The sequence below is a fragment of the Acyrthosiphon pisum genome, chromosome A3, assembly GCF_005508785.2.
Source record: "Acyrthosiphon pisum isolate AL4f chromosome A3, pea_aphid_22Mar2018_4r6ur, whole genome shotgun sequence".
Taxonomy (NCBI): Eukaryota; Metazoa; Arthropoda; class Insecta; order Hemiptera; family Aphididae; genus Acyrthosiphon; species Acyrthosiphon pisum.
The window spans coordinates 28,566,329-28,588,194 of record NC_042496.1 but is presented as its reverse complement, the minus strand read 5'-3'; the positions used below and the strand labels follow the sequence as shown (position 1 = coordinate 28,588,194).

The 21,866-nt window shown below is 27.0% G+C and overlaps 2 protein-coding genes across 3 annotated transcripts; one reads left to right on the top strand and one right to left on the bottom strand.

Annotated features, from left to right (window-relative positions):
* Positions 1-227: 227 nt before the first annotated feature.
* LOC100164427 lies at positions 228-5,021 on the top strand. 2 transcript variants are annotated; one of them, XM_016807357.2, is made up of 7 exons: positions 228-516; positions 1,723-2,090; positions 2,242-2,406; positions 2,619-2,911; positions 2,982-3,173; positions 3,263-3,326; positions 4,709-5,020. In XM_016807357.2, exons 2-5 carry the CDS (start codon positions 1,747-1,749, stop codon positions 3,026-3,028), a joined length of 849 nt encoding a protein of 282 aa, XP_016662846.1. In that variant the 5' UTR covers positions 228-516; positions 1,723-1,746; the 3' UTR covers positions 3,029-3,173; positions 3,263-3,326; positions 4,709-5,020. The 2 variants fall into 2 exon arrangements, with proteins under 2 accessions (XP_016662846.1, XP_008186454.1); XM_008188232.3 differs by having other exon boundaries at positions 312-516; positions 1,738-2,090; positions 4,709-5,021.
* A 273-nt stretch (positions 5,022-5,294) lies between these two features.
* Positions 5,295-21,138, bottom strand: LOC100168513 (putative ATP-dependent RNA helicase TDRD12). The gene is made up of 23 exons (XM_001945871.5): positions 20,604-21,138; positions 19,104-19,227; positions 18,599-18,766; positions 18,311-18,466; positions 17,722-17,871; positions 17,432-17,657; positions 17,223-17,366; positions 16,941-17,128; positions 16,599-16,730; positions 16,076-16,224; positions 15,752-15,931; positions 14,938-15,118; positions 14,692-14,871; positions 14,408-14,630; positions 14,197-14,344; positions 12,615-12,728; positions 12,408-12,549; positions 11,632-11,742; positions 11,267-11,575; positions 8,833-9,212; positions 8,637-8,764; positions 6,489-6,590; positions 5,295-5,591 (listed from the first exon to the last, which is right to left on the bottom strand). The coding sequence occupies exons 1-23, from the start codon at positions 20,636-20,638 to the stop codon at positions 5,461-5,463; spliced, it is 3,801 nt and encodes a 1,266-aa protein (XP_001945906.2). The 5' UTR covers positions 20,639-21,138; the 3' UTR covers positions 5,295-5,460.
* Positions 21,139-21,866: the final 728 nt, after the last annotated feature.

Below are 21,866 nucleotides of genomic sequence, written 5' to 3'. Positions count from 1 at the left end.
TCTATTATCTATTTATCTATGAGTACCAGGCACTATAATGTTATTATCTTAGGTGTTGGGACTTAAGACACGAATAACAATACAAATATTAATATATCATACGATTGTTCAATATTAATGGGTGTATTATAAAATATAATGTTTTTTTATTTTATTTTATCCGTATTATTTTTTGACACTATCTGCTACTATCTTATTCGTGGTAAAAACCTAACCTTTAGTCCTAACTTGTCGCGACTAGTTCAGACGTGTTGGGTGCTGGTAGCATGGCAGATTGATAATACAGAATATTCCGCGTTGATATCATCGTAAAACGTTTCTTTAATAGTTATCATAGAAAAAGTATTGTACAGAAAATAATGAAATATATTTATTAATTGTTTTTTACTATTTTTAATTATCATTGCCTGTAGAAAAAATTGGAATACCTAACACAAATAAACGTTAAAATATTTCAAAATTGTATTACCGACAAGTGCCAACCGACTTACCGTTGCATACTCACACGGAATCGAAGTAATTTAATGTTTATAATATTTTACTCTCTCGTTACTCAAAACAACAAGTCAACCACACTAGTCTATTTAAACTTTAAATTGTTTTGATTTTACTGCAAGTAAATGCGCATGCACATTGCAGACTTTCAATCGTTTAAATTTGATTAAAGTCACAGATATCGATATGGATAATCTGTGAATAGAGTATAAAATAGTTTTGTATTTTCCACTCAGTAGTAAATAATCAATATGAATATTGTGAGTTAAGTAATACATTTAATATTATATTATCTTAAGTCTTGGTATCCAGCCGGCGTCATGTTATTGTTGAACAATGCTATATTAAGGGGATTGCAAATGAACCGTTTTTAAGGAGTTCAAAGTATTGAGTATTTAAGTTGAAAATACACAGTTTTAAAATTGCACGCATGTAGGACTTCTAAATGTGTGCTTTGTAAGAGATAAATAGTGTGTGTGACTGTAGTCTGTACATGTTACGCTCGTGAACATTAAACAATTTATGTTAATTTGTACATTGTATGTACTTTTTGTCAATCTTACCAATGGACCAGACAACGCGATAAGACTTCTGAATACTAATTTGAATTTGTTAATATAATTACTTGAGATCGATCAGACCACATTTTAAGATGGGTATTTAATTTTAATTTAAAATTTCGAAAAATTTTAAATATTCAAACAAAATGTATAGGAGTTTAGGAACAAAATTTTAAAAAAGTGGTCTGATCAATCTCAAGTAGACATATTCATGAATTCAAATCAGATGTCTAATCACTTTATGATGTCCATCGGTATGATTGACAAGATGTTGGTACATTTTTATTTAAATAGCTGACCGTTTGCAGAATCGTCATTACTTACCGAGTTTAAGGGGCCGACACCAACATTTGTTTTCTGTCTTTTTCCTGCATAATATAGGAACATAGATATTCTGTGTTTTCACGATTGCAGCTCTCTGGTTCAGTTTAGGGCAAATTCACCTATTATATATTTTATTAAGAAGAATAATTTCTGTGCTTTGGCCTGATGGTTTTTTAATATTTTCATTTTTTATAAATAAATTTACGGCTAATCGTGGAAATACAGAATATCTATGTTCCTATATTATGCACGAGATAGACAGGAAAAACAAATGTTGGTGTGGCGGCCCCTTAGTAACTTTACTTCATTAGTAGGTACCTATTATAATTTATAATTCTTCCCGTTTGTGACTCCAAAGGCAAACAATATGACGTCAACTGCAGGCCAACAGAATAACAATATACAAGAGTTTGTGTGCCGCGTAATGGACCTGAAAACCAGAAAACTGTCTGGACGGTCGGACGCTGATGACATGAAAAACGCAACAGACACTTTCCGTTGGCTTCGGAACAACTCGCCCCAGCTTGACGATGCCGGAAAATGCCAACTGCTGGATTCAAAACTGATTGAAACATGTTTATGGTACTGTGACACTTATTTTGCCAATGAGCCGTTGAGCCGCAGTGTATTGATACAGTTTTTGGCCAACTTCTCTGTGGGTCACGAGAGCGCTCAACGCCAGATATTTGGAAGTTTCTGCGGCATGTTAAGGTACATTGTTCTATTTACAACTGCATACCATGTTTAATAGTCAATATATGTAAAGTGCACTCTCATCTCTTCAAAATTCCTCAGGCAATATATTATTTATTCATATATCATTGACATTGAATACATAAATATTTTTACTATTGTTTTTTAGACATTTTATTGTATCTTCTGGGGATTCCAAACTATTGAACAATTCAATGATGCTACTGTATAACCTGTGTTTGTGTGATGTCAACTTCAGAGAGAATATCTTAAGAGATGTTAATATAGTTCAACAGATTATGACTCATTGGACTCAAAATGAAATAGAATATAGGTGAGATAATTCCATTAATTTCATAGAACGAAACATCGAATGATTTTCAATTTTTCTAAATGAGACTTCTTTCCTATTGACCCAGACAGAAATTTATAATTATATTATAAAAGTATTATGATAAGTGATAACATTATTCTAAAATTATTATATTTGTATAATATAGATTGATTATAATAGTTAATAAATTAAAACATTTTTTTTTTTTTTAGTAAAATATTTTTAGATTCAATCTTCTCGAATTCAAAAGACTTTTTATTAGTCTATAAAAATCTTCCTGATACTTCTAAAAATCAATTAATGAACATTATCTCCATTTGGCTTGACCATTATCATGAAGAAGTGTCTTTAGAAGTCATTGTTGTAATAAAAAACAATTTTTTTATCAATTGTGCCCTAGAAAAAATAACAAGTCATGTAGTGAATGTTCTCGCTAAGGCTTCAAATATAGAAAAATTCAATACGGAAATCAAAAAACACACTACTCTATTAAAAAAAATTATGGGTATAAGATTAGTTTTATTATGATGAAACATGGATTATATGATTGATAAATAATAAACATTGTATTTTAGATTTGTTGGTATTCATACATAAACTGGCCAAGGATAATGATGGTTAGGTCAAACAATGAATTTAGTCGTGTGAAGGATCTATCTGCTCTGTTTGATTCAGAAATACAAACGCATAATAGATTTTGGTTCAAATCAGATCTAATAAGATTGATAGCAAATATGTGTTATAACCACCAAGAACATCAAAACCTAGTAAGTACATCATTTTGTAGCTTGAATCGCAATAATCTTGACATATAAAAGGGTACAAAGGTACATAATTTTAATACTTACTTTTACAGATGCGTACTGACAATATTATTCCCATACTGTTAGAGTGTTGTTCATTTGATGCTAAAAATCCATGTAAGTCTCATAATATATTATTAAGGGGGTCGGAGCCAGTGCGTTTTTTGGTACAAAAACATGTCTTATAGGTAAACCGAAAAACTCTCATGCCCTATAGAATAGTTGGATTTCTTAAATTTTTTTTTTATTTAAAAGTAGAGAACATTTTGTAGGTCGGATCAAATCCGATTTTGAAAATTATAATTATAGAGGCTGGAATATGCATTTGAATAATGCACAATATTTGTTCTTTTTCAAATGTATTTTTCTGCTACTATTTGAAGTAAAATAAAAATTTGAGCTTTGACCGGACTTGTAAAAACTTCTCATCTTTCAGATAAAAAAAAAAAAATGACCTAAGTGAGAGTTTTTCATGTAAAAGCATTTTTGTTTATCAAAATAGTGCTTGATAATAGTCATCAAAGTCAATCACTGACTTGTGCATACGCGTGCATAAATATCTTTTTCCGCGCTTGTAATTATAGCTCACTCACACTAATATTGATTTACATACTCACACACATGCACGTTCCGCACGAGGTTGATACAACCTGTGAATTAATTGCCTAAATTTTACTCTTTAATAAATGACCAGCACCGACACCCTTAAGCTCAATGATAGGAAATTGATGTAGGTATTATTTTATACTTTGATCGATGATAAATTGAACAACAAAACAAATTCCATAGGTTAAAATCAGGGATGGAAAACTTTTTTAAAAAACGCTAATAAACGGAAAAAAACAAAAAACAAAAACAATTAATAAAACAAAAACAAAAAATAACTGAAAAACGATAACAAAAAATCCCAAAAACCGAAAAAAATTTAATAACGAAATCAAAAACGAAAACGAAAAAAAATTATAGTATTAAACATTATTAAATTATACCACGAAAAAAAAATGTTTGAAAAAATATTCACTTTACTTTTTAATCTTTAACTTTAAAAATATTTTATTTTGAAATCAGAAATTTTGAATTTTCTAATTTTTATATAAATTATAATTTTGATTTAAAATTTAAATATTAAGAATAATTACTATCTAAATAGTTAATAATCAATAATCAATAATAATTAATAATCTTAGATATTTTTAACTTTTAAGTGCATTTCTGTATTGCGTGTTACTATTTTAACTTAAAAGTTAAAAGTTACAAGTTATAAGAATATAATATAAAAAATAAATATATTATCAAAAACATTATTTGGAAACAATTGGAAAATAACGTTTTTAAAAACGTTAATCAAAAACAATATGGAAAAAAAATGTTTTTAAAAACATTAATCAAAAACAATAAAGAAAAATAACGTTTTTAAAAACATTAATCATAAACGTTAAACGAAAACGAAAAAATTAAAAACGTTTTCCATCCCTGGTTAAAATAATAATTTGTTTCAGTGATGCGAGAATGGAGTTTATTTGCACTTAGAAATATTTTGGAAGGAAATCTGGATAATCAAAATTTTGTGGCTAATATAGATACTGTTGGATCTATTGATACTGAATCATCAGTTACACTAACCGATACACTTAAAATGGCTTCAATTAAGAATTCTATTTCAGATAGCGACACTATGTTCATCTAAGTTAAATAATCAGTTTTAGTTCTGATTACCACATACCTACATTTTACAACCGATGTTATGTTAATGTTAATTGTTCATATATTATGTAATTACAGTATGATAATAAAATATTTTAATCAATCAATTTATGAATTTAAATGTTTTGGCATGGTTAGATAAAGAATATTGAGGTGGACAATTATATAAATTATTTTTTAAGGAATCAACTAAATAGAATCATATTTATGGAGGTTCCCTCCTATATGAAAGTGTCATTAGAAATTTTTTTCCCTTAAGTAATAAATAACACATCTTAGTAATTATTGAAAATTACTGTAACTCAGAAAACAAACTTTTTTTGGGAAACAAGGTTATTGTTTAATAGCTATAACTTATAAATATACAAAAAAAAAAAATGATTATTAATATTTAGTGAGTTTATTTAATAAAAAAATTTAAATAATAAGGTATACATTGTACTAGTAACTTGCAAGGAACAATATTAAAATAACTTGAAAATTGGTCAATTTTAAAATAAGAAAAAATAAAATATTAAAACTAAATATATAACTTGTTCATAGACAATTAGTAATCATCAATAAAATCATCAAAATCAAAGTAATTTTCATTTTCATTTTCGCTGTCACTATTGGAACATTCATTATTTATTGAGTTCAGAGGAGTACCTTTGGCTGCCAATTTAAACTTGTTCATAGCTGTAAGAAAAAAATGTAACAAAATTGATAAAAACTATCCAAGGTGATTTGGTCCATTTTTTCCATTAATAATACATTTGTCCAAAATTCCGATTTTTGAAAATGTTTAGTATATTTAAGAACCATATTTATAAATATTTAGAAGAAGTGCTCCGTGGTGGTACAATTTATTTTTTTTTAAATATGAACCATCCTTTTTATTGTAAATTATGATGCAGATTATTTTTTTGAAAATGTTGATGTTTAATGTATATGTATTCATATCAAAATTCAAATGAGTAATACATAAGTTGTGAATATGTATAATATACTAAGGATAGAAGTCCTTAAAAATGGTTTTATAAAGCTATAAAATAGACTTAATATTATTTTAATCTAGTACTTATTAGTTATTATACTCGAGACAATTTTTACAAAATATAAAAATACATGACGATGACGATATATAACTTTTTTAAATTATGAATCATTATTGATAATGAGGATTCTATGGTAACGTATTTATATTATTAATCAGCAGTTGCCAGAGGCAATCAAGGTACTGTAACACAAAATTATAAAGTTGAAACATTATTTCATCATTGTTGTTGTTTGGTTGCCACTTTAACGAGAAATTATTCAGAAAAATTTCTATCCAGCCCAAAAACATATTTGTAAAAATGAAGTTGGAAATACCACATGAAACTATTTAAATGATGAATAAAATATAAGTATTTGAAAATAAGGTAATTTACAGGTACTTAAAATTCCAAAATTCAGAATGTGAACGTAATATTAAGCATTAGGTGTTAGGGAAATGGCGGTGAGCATGCATGGTGAATCACCATATAATTTGTATAATTGTTCTAATGAAATTATCAAATTTATAATATTACAAATAATTAATAATTATAATACCTTTTTGCCAGATAGATAAGTCTTTTATATCAATGTGGTTTGTATCATATTTCACATATGTATGATGCTTACTACATGAAAATAACTGTGGCCATTTGTAATCTGTAAAAATGTCAATACTGCAGTTTTAGACTTGATTTAATCCTAAGCAATGATGCATAGGTACTCAATTGTTTTGTCAAACTCGAGTAGTTAACAACCGAGTTAAATTAAAGTTCTAACAGTATTATTTAAACCATAAAAATAGTTATTTATAAAAATAATTATAATAACAATACATACATAATACTGACTATTTAGTAAAGAGATCATTCTAAAGCCTATTAATAAGTCTGAACATTTGGGTGGATATGTTGGATTAAGTTAAATACAATACCAAGTAGTTTAATTCAACTTTATATAAAGTAATTTTGTCAAGGTTTAGCTTGTCATAAAATTTGTTTTTACAGCATGGTTTGATACTCATATGGTATAGAGTAATATACTCTGTTCCATCTACGAGTGACGAGTGAACCACTCGGCTGACCAAAAGACGTTTTTCCACACATTCCCACCACAATCTGGACATCTGTAAGAGCGTTAGCACAGGTGCCCAACAACCGATGACTGTCTGCCAATCACAGAATGCATAAAAATCGCATGGGGTGTCAGGCACTGTTCGGCGGCTCAGTCTGCGTGCACGAAAGCAATTCACTCTTAGATGGAACAGAGTATAGTCAAACCTTTTTTTCTTAGTGAACCCTGACACCAAGTTTGTAGTCCGAAATTGGTAGTGTGAACTTCGTCAGACACCGTGCTTACTACAGTGGCATGTAGAGTTTGTTGTGTTATGTTAAGAAATCATACCCATGCACATATAAAATAATTGTATCAATATACATTCCGGTGGAACCCTTGAGATTGTCCCGCGAAACACCTTTGGGAATTTCTGGTACACATAACACATACATACATTACAGTGGCGGATCCAGGGGAGGGGCCCAGGGGCCCTGCCTCCCCCCAAGACCTCTTCAACACTCATATTTTTACTTACAAACATATTTTTAAGTGTGTAATGTAATGCATTATAATTAATTACACAATCTATTTATCTATTTTGGAAACCATTGGGAATGTTATTGGAATGAAAACATATTTTACAATAATTGCATATTATATTATTATTATTGTATTTATGGCTTAGTAATATTTTTTTTTAGAAGCTCCTCCCCCCCCCCCTTCCAAAAAAAAAAATTAAACCTTGAATCCACCACTGATACATTATACATAGCAATTAAAAATGTTTGAATTTTAAAAAAGAAAATCTTTTATGATAACAAAAATAAATTATTTTCAGTTACATTTTACCAAATTGATCTATACGTTTAATTGTGAATTGAATAGTGAAAATGCCGGTTATTATGAAGGTTGGAAACCTTTAATTATTTCTGTGGTGTGATTTTAGTACATTTAAATTTATAAAATGTTATGCTCTATATTTTACTGCCATAATACCTATATTATTCATTTTAAGGCTGTTAATTTAATTTTTTTTTGTGTTTAACTTGTATGCATGTATCATTGCTCCTAAACTGTATTTAGTGAAAGATTAATATCGTACAATAATATTTTGAAAACTAGCAGAAGGCCGTCGTTATTACCAGAGACTATTAAAAAATCTACTTAATATTAAATATAAATATGTGTAATATTTCTAATTTTGATCCTCATCCAGCTTACTGACAATAAAAAGCATAATTAAGTTCATACACTTGCCTTACAATAAGATGACAGCTTATGAGGAATCAAATATAATATATTGATATTATCAAGTATATTTTTAATGATATGTCATACATAAAACAAAGTATTTGTTGAATGTTAATAGTATTATTTGTTTTTAGATTTATATTTCATGAGTATATTTTCTTAAGTTAGTAAAATAAAGTTAGATTGATAATTAGTAATTACCAAACAATAATATGTAATTTGAATAATAAAAAAAGAATTATTACTAAAAAATGTATATTATAATGATGTGGAAGTTGTGGAAAGGAGGGTTATTGTCATTATATAATAACATAGATAAAAAATATGTAGTACAAATTGTTTTGAAAAATAGGGGCTGAGCTCAACTCACTACTAATCTATAGATAATAAAATATATACCTGTTTTGTACAATTTTTCGGCTTTGATTTGGAATCCTTCATAATTATGTCTATGTGTTATACTTTTATCAATAATAAAACCGTAAAGTCTAACGCAAAACTCGTATGCAAAATGTTTGAATTGAGATCTGCAAATAAAATATTTAGTAGAATATAAAAATGCATAATTTTATTATACATAACAAAATAATCTTACTTAAACTTAATACTCTCTAATGTACTGTCAACACTGAAATCATCTATTTCAAGGATATTGAGTTTTAAATAAATATTATTTCTATCTTGATGCCAAGTACATATAGGTATAATTGACTGTATATTAGTATTGCATGTTAGGCAAATGTTTCGTCGTTTTTCCCTAAGTTGTTGTTTGTAATTATTTTGCACAGACATATCTTTAAGCATCGCTGCATTATTAATAGGTATTATTTCTTGAGTTTTAATTGATTCGACGGTAATGTAATCTTTAATAGGTCCATTTTCGGTTATTGGTGTTATATCTGTGATTGATGAGGACTCTTCTTTTTTAACATCCTCAATATTTTGGTCCGTGCATTTGAAATTATTAGCAAAATCCTAAAAAGTGTATACTCACTAATTTTAAATATTGACAGTGAAATTACTAACTATTAATATAATTTATTTAATGTATTCCCAATTTGTAAATTATGTTTACAAAGGTACACTTAGGAAAAAGTTATAATAATTTTAGCATTGAAATACTTTAAAATTGGTAATTATATCAAAAAAGGTGGGCAAGTGGGTGTTGCTCTGCTGTACAGTAAGCTATTAGTGGGTCACTGTAATGGATGGTATTAAATTTGAATTCAATGATATATCATTGTATACGAAAAACGATTCTGAGAGGAGACAGTTTGTCAGCGTATGATATTACTATAAGTATATTTGATGATATTATTGTGAACAAAGTAATTTATATATAACCTATTTACGTGGAACCTTGTTTACATTTTTAATCCTTAGCTATAAAAGTTGAACATTTTAGACATTTTTAACTACAAAATAATTATTAAATTTTAAATTTTGCCTATGTATCTTTAATATTTTTCAACTGCTGTTGTAACAATATATCAGGAGCCTTGCATTAAATTTTCACACTTTTTTACCAATCAAATAAAATTTTATTGATATTTATAGAAAAAAAAAACTAAAAAAATTTAAAACTGCACAATGTCCGTAAACAGCTAAAAAAGAGTCAAATTATTTTCAAAATTGTATTGTGTATAGACAATGAAAATATAAACATTCAGTGAAATTTTGAAGTATCTACAGTCATTCGTATTTTAATTACAACAAAATAAGAAAATCGTTACATGAGAAATCGAGTGAATATCAAATGTTGTAAATATATGAATTTCAAACGCTCATAAAAATTTGATTTGACTTTCTTGTAGACATTTTTTTTTTGATAAAGGTAGACAAATTGATGAGGAATCTTGCATTACATTTTCAAACCTTGGATTTAAAAAGAAAATTTTTTATGAATTCTAACTCAAAATAATTTGGAAATTTTCGTCGTTTTTACGTATTTTGTAAATATTTGAACTTTAAATGCTTATAAAAAAAATTTTGACTATGGATTTTTAATATTTTTCATCTGTCTTTGATACAATATATTAGGAGCCTTCTATTAATCTATTAAATTTTCAATCTTTTGCACCCAACTAATAAAGTTTTATTGATATTTATAGAATAAAAAACAAAAAAAAATTGGGAACTTAAAATGTTCCTGAACAGCTCAAAATAAGTCAAAATATTTTTTAAAAAGGCATGGCGTATAGAAAATGCTGATATAAACATTCAGTCAAAATTTCACGTATCTACGGTCATTTGTTTTAGAGTTACACCAAAAACCAAAATTCGAGTACCCAAATGTTTGCGTAAAAATTCCCGTTTTTCCTTAATTTTTCTTTTGTTTTTCATGACACTTTTGAAAACTACCGCTTTTACTTTTACTTTTAACCCCCCAAACTACCAACTAGATTCACTTTCCTATCAGAAAAGATACTGTTGAAGAAAATCCAAGCATTTTTACTCTCCTAAAAGGTGATGAGACACAAAAATTAAAAAAAAATTAAAAAATTAATAAAAAAAAAAACCACACATCATTGTAAAATCAATACATTCATCGTTTCACTCAGAATCTAAAAAGTGTATATAGAATACTTTTGCATGTTCTAATCATTATATGTTATCTTATTTTAAGAGTACGTCTCACCTACATTTTTTGTCTGTCTTACAAGTGAATATGGCCAAGTTATACTTAGCAGTCTAAGGTTAGTTGTTTAGTCCCAATATAAGAATGAATTTAGTATCAAATATATAAGTAACAACATTTTACATGGGTTTGTTGAAGTTTTTTTTTAGATATTTAGGGTCAAACGTTTGAAACAAGTTGTATATTTTGTAAAATAATAATGTTTTAAAATGTTTATCTCATTTGAAATTTAAATATGAAAGCAATATACGTACAACAAACCACAATGTTGTAAATAGGATGATACTAGGTCAATTCACTCTATTATTAAAACTAACAAAACATCAGAAATTCAAGCGTACATTTTTTACGCTACAATTAATTATTTTAAATTCTATAAATTATTGATTACTTTTCCAAAAACAGAAGTTACAAATTCAGTAACAAAATCATGTTCTATTTTAAATTCAACAGAATCCATATCTTCAATTTCAAAATTTTTTTCATCAAAAACATATTGAGTATAGTCATTATCTTCTTCGCAAATATCTTTATTATATTCAGTATTTATTAAATTTAACAATTTAGACACTTTGAGATCATCACAGTATTGACTGAATTTTGTCTGAAACTCTAGATTAACAGTAATATCAGCATCATATAAAATCACTTCATAGTGACTACCACCAGTAAACGTTGTTGATGAAATAGTGTTAATAACCTGAAATGTAAAGAATTAGTTTTAAAAATACATTTTTAGAAATATTGTTTACTAACTTTTAAATATAATGGATTTTGAGTCATATCAAATAAATAGTCAATTAGTTCATTCAGCTCATTGCCTGTAGGTAATGTATCTTTAACGCCACTTAAACTGCATTCAATCGCCTAACAAATAAATAAAATAATAATAAATATTAATATGTAATTATTATATATACCCTGGTGATTCCTTTATCATTGAACACACATTATTTCAAAAAGCATAAATGTTTTTGAAATAACTTTTTACATGGTTTCTAGTAGTTAAAAAACAAAAATTTAAATATATATAAATATTATTTAATATTTATTATTCTCTAATTGTTTTAAGTTTTTCACTCTTTTAAATGACAACATAGTTTTAATTTCATTTTCCAAAGCATTTAGATACATAAAAATTGAATTTAGGACAAATAGTTTATGAGTTATAAGTATTTAAAGTTTAGATAAGCGGAATAGAATGGTAAACTTTTAACCCGCAAAATGTTGGTTGACACTGCTCTGCTCATCTAAACTACAAATACTTATAAGTTATACCTCATAAATTACTCATCCTTAATTAGATTTGTATTTATCGAAATGCTCAGAAAAATATTCTGCTTGCGAAGATGAAATTAAAACTATATTTGTAATTCAAAAAAGTAAAAAAAAAAAAATTATACAGAAAAAAAAATATAATTTTAGAATAAAACAATGTTTTGTAACAACTTGAACCATGCAAAAAATATATATATTTTCAAAAACACGAATACTGAAATCACCTGGTATTTAACTAAAATATTTATATTTACTTGGAATGGTAAGTAAGTGATTAGGTCTGGATGTATTTCCATTAATAAGTGTAATTTAATATAAAAAAATTCAGCTTTGTCCACAAACAAAACTTCGACATCTCCGCTACCAAATTTTTCTATAATTTTGACACGGTTATACCTATACCATAAAATTGTTTAAATAACAATATAATATTATATTATATACCATTAAAAAATTCTTACGTATTAGTAAGTGGATGTTTAGCCAAACAAATTACTCCATTAATAACATGTTTTAATTTTTTTAACTGTTTTTCTTCAATATATTTATCAATCATTAGTTGAAGATTGTTAAGTCTAAAACACATATTATATTTAAATATTGCATATTAATATTTATAGAAAAGTAATTTTTTTTTTTTATAAAAATCAAGTATATCGAGGGCAATTATCACACTAATATGAATTTGCTTAAAAATAATATTAAAGAATTTTTTTTAAAACCTTTTTAAGCCTATGTTTCTAAGGGGTATTTCATTATATATTATTTATATTGCTATCAAGGCCCAAGGGGTATGAATAGCATTGAAAAATTCTATGAAAATTCATTTTTGGATTTCCAATAATATGGTTAATTGAGCGCAGTTTGAGAGTAAATATACTTATCATCAATATTGTAGAGAAGTTAATCTATGCCTATATAAAAGTAAATTTTCGATATTTTAATTAATAAATTTAACAATTCAAATTCAAAAAGTAAAATGTCACAAGTTTTAAAGCTAAATATTGGACATTTAAAATAAAATATTGAAAATCGACTCCTATACAAGCTTAGATAAACTTCTTCACTTTAATTTGTATAATAGGTATTCATACTGTAATGTCACGCAATAATCTATATTATTGGAAATACAAAACTAAGTTTCAGTGTTACACTAAAAATCACATTTGTAATTACTTAAGTGTTTAAAGTGCTGCTTAACTGACAAGTGCATGCACGTGTGGGAGACTCGGCTATTTATTTTATACACAGTCACACACACATTTAGACGACCCACATGCAAACAATTGGAAAATTGCTTATGTTGAACTCGTCAGAAACGATAGGTATTGATACTCCTTAATATGAAGTATAATATCCAAATAAGTCTGGAAAAAATTTGGACGAAAACGCGTCGCGGTTTGCGCATGTGCAGTCTTATTCACTGCGGTCGGCGTGACCAACTACTACAGCCAATCACAGCGGTTCTACCGTTCAGGCTGCGTAGTTTTTCCAGACTTATTTGGAATAGAGTATAGTACTATTAGTTGAACTTTTTCAAAAAATAACTCTCATAGATATTATAATATTATTTCATAAACATTACTAGCTGGTAGTGGCTTGAATTATATATTTTGATCCTGTCAAAAACTGGTTTTGAGTAAAACAATTAACATTCTGTTGCCTAGTTTATTTTTCTGCCCAATTAATTTTAAAAAATCACTTTTGACACCCCAATGTACATACTATATTCAATAGTCAATACCAGAAATTAATTTCAAAGTTTAAAAAATGACAACTCATAAAAAAAACATAATTGCAAGACCAATATCTTCATTGCTAAGAATCTAAATCTGAATATCTAATTTAAGAATTAACACTTTGAAAAAATTGAAAATCAATAATTAGGAAGAACAATAAAATTAGTAACTAAATCTTAAAATATTTTCTAATGGAATTAAAAACCAAATCATTTTATAACAATCAAGCTTTTACCAAAGACCCAGAATTTAGAAATGTAATATTTCTATAGGTTTATGTATATAAACAAATATAATAATTTACCTATCATAGTACTTGGTATTTTCGACAAAAAACAGTTTAGGACTAATTAAGCAATCTACAGAAACTAAATTGGTACTTTGATCCAGATGAGCCCATTGGGGTTGAGGCAGTTTATAAAGTGACATATATTCTTCTATGCTTAGTTCTTCTAAAATAAAACGGAAACTGGTTAAAAAAAATTACGATGAATAATATCGTTCATTAAACTTACTATTATCCTCAAAACTCTTTTTTAATTGTAATGGCTTGGCAATACCAGCTGAAATACTGAGTTCTCTTAAATTGTCAATGTGTTCAAAATTCATGTCTGCATAGCCAGTATTCAACAAAATCTCAGGTAAAATTTCCCCAAAACTATATTTCTTTAAATCTGAATCCCAATATTTTTCATACATTTTTTTTATCCATAAAGTAGTTCCTAGTGCCATTTTAACCTGGAAAAAGTAATATTTGAACACATAAAATCACACGATAAATAAGTATTGAATATCATACCTTTACAATAATTGTATTATTACAAATATTAACATTTTTCAAATGTTTCATAAGGCAATGGTTAGCTCGGGTAGGCCATGTTTTATCAAAGCCAATTGGTTTTATGGATGCCACAAACATATCCACAGTAGTAGTATGTACACTTTTTAACATATCAGGTAACACAAACACTTTCCATTTCTAAATGCATATCAACAATTTTAACATCAGGAATGATTAATTATTAATAAATGTTATATATTATACCGATATTGTTTCAATATATCCTTCATCAATTAGTTTAACCATCACTTTAGGGTTTGTTGTATTTTTGTCTATTACATTAATAACAAGAGCTCTGAAATATGCAGTGTCAATCATTTTTATAGAATTAGATTCCACCTGTACAGCAACCATATCACCAGGTTTAGGTTTATCATGAAGAACTCTAAAAAGATTTAAAAATATATTAATGTTTTATTTTGATTACACTTTACACCAGCGGTTCTTAACCTTTTGTAGATCACGGACCCCTGATGAAAGATTTCTAGAAATAACGGACCCCCTTAACAAATTTTTTTCGAATACCTTTTTTTTACAAAACATCTCATGTTATCATAACCAAAATTATAATAATTATTTTACATAACAAATAACATAAGCAGACTTAACAATACATACACATTTATAATTATTTTATTACAATTAATTTTTTATAAAAATGTAATATAAAACCATAATTGAGTACGATCGATCAACTGCACTATTGGTGGCAGTAAATATATAAGACTGCCGAGTCTACAGTTCTGTACACATTTACATTTCGTATGAACAAGAAAACTGATTATACTTAGTAAATATTAATAATAGAATTATTTGGTGTAGACTGTAGAATTTACATATTATATATGAAAAAAAAAATCCAACAATATTGTAATAATGCATTCATGTCAATTATTGACGTATGTTATGTGTTAAGGCTGCCACGGACCCCCGACATGAGTATCGCGGATCCCCAGGGGGCTGAGGACTACAGGTTAAGAACCGCTGCTTTACACCATATAAGCTCATTAAAATTTACTCAGAATCCCTTTTTGAGAAGTATGAACTGAGCTTATGATTAATGGTATCAGTATAGTCCACTACATTTGACCAATGTTGTTCATCATTGAGAATATTTGTACAGTTCAGTTTCAAAAGTTTAGCAGACATGTGAGATGCATCATAGACATTTAAAATTTTTACAATAGCTAATCCAGATCTAAAATAAAAATGTTATCATATGGTATTAAATACCATAGTTATAGTACATTATTTAATTAAATAAATATTAATAAATAATAAATATATTGATGTTTACTGATAAATGTAAATTTATTACAAGACTATTTAGAGTAATACAAACCTAGGAATATTAACACCAGGTTCATCAAGTTGCTTGAATAAAATGTGACGACTCTGGCATGTCATTGGTGTAGAACAATAACCAAATTGTTGTATTTCGCTGCAGAATAAACAATTTATCTTTTCTTTTTCTATAGAATCAGTTATATTCTAAAAAACATTTAAAATTAATTAATTTTGATGGACTATTCATATCAATAGCACATCACAGCAAGATTTGTCAGTCTCTTACACTTGGAACATACTAAAAACAAATTTACAAACACCTGCCATCAATTATTTTAGAGTTAAAATGTGTTATAAAAATTTCAGAAAATACTATTAGATCACTTTGAAAATTATATTTATTAATATTTTTAAAATTTTTGAGCTAAATAAAAATCTATTTTCCAATTAATTATGACAAATATTTGATAGCTGGTTATTTCTATGTCCCACATTCGATAGTTGTGATGTACTCTTAATTGTTTACATCACTACTATTGTATTAAGTATAATTCAAATGCATTTTATATTTTTAAAACCTTGGCATGTTTCAGCAAAATTGGATCCACTTCACCATTACCAAAACTTTTCATGATTTCGACTACTTTTGGCAACTGCAACATGTCTTTAGTATTGTTACTTAAAAATATATAAGTACTACGCTCTTTATTCTATAAACAAAAAAATAAAAATTTAGTTTTGGTAAAGAACATCAAGTGATTGGTACATATCAATTTAAGAATGGATTGATTAATGTCCATCTATATAAGCTTTTGAGTCCATAAGCCATTAAGATCTCCAATATATATTTAATTTATGATATACAAAAATAATGATTTTTTTAAAAATAAAATTAAAAAAAATTAATTTAAGGGACTCACAATCATAGCATTGCTAGAATTTTGTAAAACACTGAATCTCATTGAAAATTTGTGTTTATTGGCGGGAATATCATAATGTATTAAACAATCGGCATCCACAACATAAAAATCAATCATCATATCGTCACTACAAATTAATAAACGTTGTTTTTTTTCTAATGGCTCATTCCATTGTTGCAATTTATAAACTAAACATAAATAAAACCCCATATATAAAAGTAAAAATAATTTGAAGTACCCAACCAATTACAATTAACCTTTAATTAATATTAATCAATTTACCATTAGAAATTCTCATTGGACTTGGCACCAATACCTCTATACTAGAATTATGTTGCTGAATATAACTAGAAATTATGTCCAGTTCATCAGCATCAGATGTAAATAAAACACTCTGACAGTACTTAATATTATTTTTAAAAAACTCTAAAATGTTAGAATAAAATAATAATCAACACATTGTAATATAAATAAGAATTTTTTTTTTTTACCTAATATTTTTTCTAGTTTATCATCCTTGACTTGTACAACACAACATTTTATTTTCATATAACGAGCAGCTTCTAAGGGAGATCCAAAAATATACTGCCATTTTATAAACAACTGGTTTAAAAATGTATCTACATCATTACTCCATTTGACTGATGCCGATATAAATTGTATATTGCATCCTTCTTTTCCTTTAAGTTTTTTTAAAATTTGAAGAAAATTAGACATCTGAAAATTTTTTTTAATTTCATTTATTTCATTCAAAATTGTATACAGATAACAACATAATTACTTGATTTTTATAGTTATCCAGTAGTAGATCTACATTATCAAAAACAAAATGTCTTAGATTCGAATAATTAAATATTTTTGATTGGGTAAGTACTTTTTGGAGACCTGTTGGAGTAGCAATCAAAATATCACATCCATTACACAAAGCTGCCTACAAATATAAAACAAAAATAGATAAAATTAACAACTCCGAAATTTGGTACGTAGTTAAATTTTTTTAATAATTTTAAACGTCATAATAGCACGCCACACTCATAAATTGATTGTAAAAACTAGATAAAAAAACATTTACGCGCAAAAACAAATCACTCAAGTTACAATAGAAGTTTAAAAACTTAAATAACATTTTTGAATTAATGATTTCACTAAAATAAAATGTTATCCCACAAAAACATCATCTATACTGTTTATACATTTAGTTTCTGTAACTTAGTTATTTTAGCGCAAAACTGTTTTTTTTTATATAATTTTTTGATCACAAAACAACCATGGTAACAACTAACAATGGTATTTTGTCAACATTTTATTAAAATTGCCTGTATAATATCACTTTAGCAGGAGTATGGCATTCTCTCAAGTGTTTCACTTACTATTGTGTGTTGCACTGGACTAGATTCATAAGCTACAACAATATTGTTCTTTTTTATTGTTGAAGAGAAGAGTTGATTTGATAAATATTCTAAGGTAGAGCATGATGCTAAAGAACTACTTAGTATAATAGCTTTGGGTCCAATGACAAAACTTGTCTGTAAATAGGGAAGATTTTTAGTACCAAGTTTAGAAAAAAAAACTATGTTTAATAATAATACAAAAGAACAAGTAGTTTAACATATTATCTTTTCATCACATAAATCAACTCATAATTTGTTATAACATACCATTTTATCATTACTATTGCTCATAATTGAAGAACAAATACTTGCTAAGTAGGAAATAGATTTTCCTTTTGAAAAACCAATCATTGCCGTATTATAATGATTCATTAAATATAAAAATGAATTCTGTTGTATAGGTTTCATTTGTTTTATATTCATTTTATCAAAAGCCTAAAAATAAACAAATTAAATATTGATATATTAGTTAATATGCAAAGCATTTGATATTATAGATGCTGTTGTATACAATATACCTTTATAATAACTATTCAAAATTAAGTAGATATAAGATGACTGTAGATGAATATTTAACTAATTAAAAAATAAATTATTTACAAAAAAAAAATAAGCCACATTATAGTATTTAAAATAAATAACCTTTGAAACATAAACAACTATTTGATGAAAATTAATTACATTAAATACCTATATATTAGGATTAAAAATAAAGTAAGGCTATAATTAAGCTTAGGAAAAAAGATAAATGTATTAACTAGTAACTAGGTACCTGCACAATTTCATGATGTATATTAGACTGACCCCAATCACTAAGGTGTAGTTTTTCAAACGGTCCATATATTGGTGTTGAATTCCAATTATTTTTTGATCCATCATTATCATTATATAGCAGACTAAAATAATTATACAAGTCTTATAATATGGTTTTAAATTGAATCTGCTCAATTACAGTTAGGATAATTTTTAAAAATAATAATATCTCGTTTACCTATATAAAAAATGAATATTTGTCTGTTAGCTAATGACTTAATTATTACTTTACCGTTTTAAATAAAAGTTATATAAATAATTTCCTAGTGACTTGGAGGGTATTTATAGTGTACCTATCTTTTCGACACCTATAGGTAGCTGGAGTGTAGCCCACGCAAATCAAATATTTGTATTTAATTATTTATAGTGCTGAAATTGGTTACATATTATAGGTATTACTATTATGATTAGCAGATATACTACATATTATGTATTTTTTATAGTTTCCATTAATTACAAATATATTTTTTTTTTTAAAAAACATCTTTGGTACTAATGCCGGGTTGCCATTGGATCCAGACAATAAAAAATGTATCAATATAGTTTTTTTCATTCAATCTTAATATGATTTTTGAATGTTACACACAACCATTCCATATTTGGATGCCTCATCTGTCAACAAACTTGAAGTACTAGAAATTAGTTGAAATGATAACTAAACAATCAAGTTTGAAGATCAACAAGATAAGCGCTGCAACTGTCAGACAGGATTTAGGAGATCTGATGAAACATCTGAATAGCAAAACATACACCGGAAAACTGACCGGATCAGAGCGTCTACTTCAAGAGCTGTTGTAACCAATGACAACCCTATCTATCTATATATATATATAATGTTGGTTGTTGGTATATCCAGTGTCTGGCAAGTTCCTTTTAAAAGAAATACGTTTCATTCCGTTTCTCAAAAAAAAAACAATTTGTTCTTTTGGAAAATAAACGAGTTCCTTTTTTAGTTTTGAATTAAACAAAAATTCTTATTTAATCATTAATATTTTTTTTTTTTTTTCATATGCATACCTACTTCTTTCATTTTTAAACATAAAATATAACTACAAGTAGGTAACTACATATTTTATAAATCTATTTTGAGTTTATCTTCAAAATTAAATTGTTGGCCGACATATGTCGAATGTCTTATCGATCATTGTTATAAATAATTTTTATAGGTAGGTATCTACTCATTTTTATATAAATTATAACTTATAACGTATGAGAAATATTAACAAAGTGACTAATGACTAATGAGCAACGATTAACATCGATACTAGATAACAATCAGTAATTGGCTACATATATTATTAACATATTAAAAAAATATATATCTTAATTTCAATTATTTACATAGGTAACTGTGTAAATTATTGGAACTAGAAAGGAACGAAAATTTTTGTTATTTTTCTTTGATTTTTTCATCCACGTTAGTAGTTAAAATTGTACAGTCTCATAATATTGCACTTACTCTTTGTATTTACGAAAGTTAGTCTGGCCCGACATTTCAAATCCAATGGTGAGAAAAAAGAGCGAACAGATGAAAAGAAATTAAAAATAATTGTAAAAAGCTATAATAAGCAACTGTCGTGAAGCAATGCGAAAAAACCAAGAAATAAATACACGGGTATTTTAAATCATAGAATACAATAGAAACGACACTCCCCCCACCACTTCACTTTTTTTCATTTTGTCAGCGGACTGATTGATGTTGTATGCATAGCGGGAGAACATGAAGTTATAAACAGTCAGTAGCTCTATTATCACTGCAAACTGCGGATATCACCTATCAGTTGCCTATTATCATAGAATACTAGTATTAGTATCAAAATTATTTTGAATGGCGGGAAATTATAAAGATAGGTTTGATAATATTCTATGGTTGATGTTGTGAACACAGCGGGAGAACATGAAGTTACGCACTTTATCAAATTGATTCAGGCAGAACAAAGGATTTCGGGAGAGTGTCGTTTCTATAGTATTCTATGATGTTACCCTCCCCAACTCGGTAATATTTCAATATTTGATTTTCAGCAAATACTGTAAATGATAATACGGGAAACTCAAACCTAATCAATGGAGACCAACTATAAGCCCTCAATTTCACTATTATTGCCTATATTTGCGCCTTAAAGTAAAATAGTATTTCCCGCCTAAATAATAATAATTTAAATATGATTATGATTATAATGAAATGTGCTTAGTTGGTCTCCATTGTTTAGGATTGAGTTTCCCGTATTACCATTTATAGTATTTGGTAGATACACCAGTCTGTAGTAATTAATAGCCAATAGGTTATAATATTATGTGTTGTATTTTTTCGCAAACACACATTTTGTAAGTGTATTAGGTACAAGGTAGTAAGGTACCTATATATTATCAAATATATAATTTTCAAATGACGTCAAAAAAATTGTGTTCCGTCAAGTATTGTCGAAATAATGGAAAGGATTTCCCACATTTGGTATTCCACAGATTTCCTTCCAATTTAAAAATGTATGTTAATAGCATAAGTAGACATAATATTGGCTAAGATTCAAATTAATCAATATTTTTGTAATTAATTAAAACGTAATGTAGGTGTCAAAAATGGGCTGATTGGTGCCAAAATGAATGTATTACAGATATTTTAAATAAAAAAGGCCCAATATTTTTGAACAAAAATAGGACAATTTGCTCAGATCATTTTCATGAATCTGATTATATTATTTGGAAAGGTATTGGGAATAAAAAG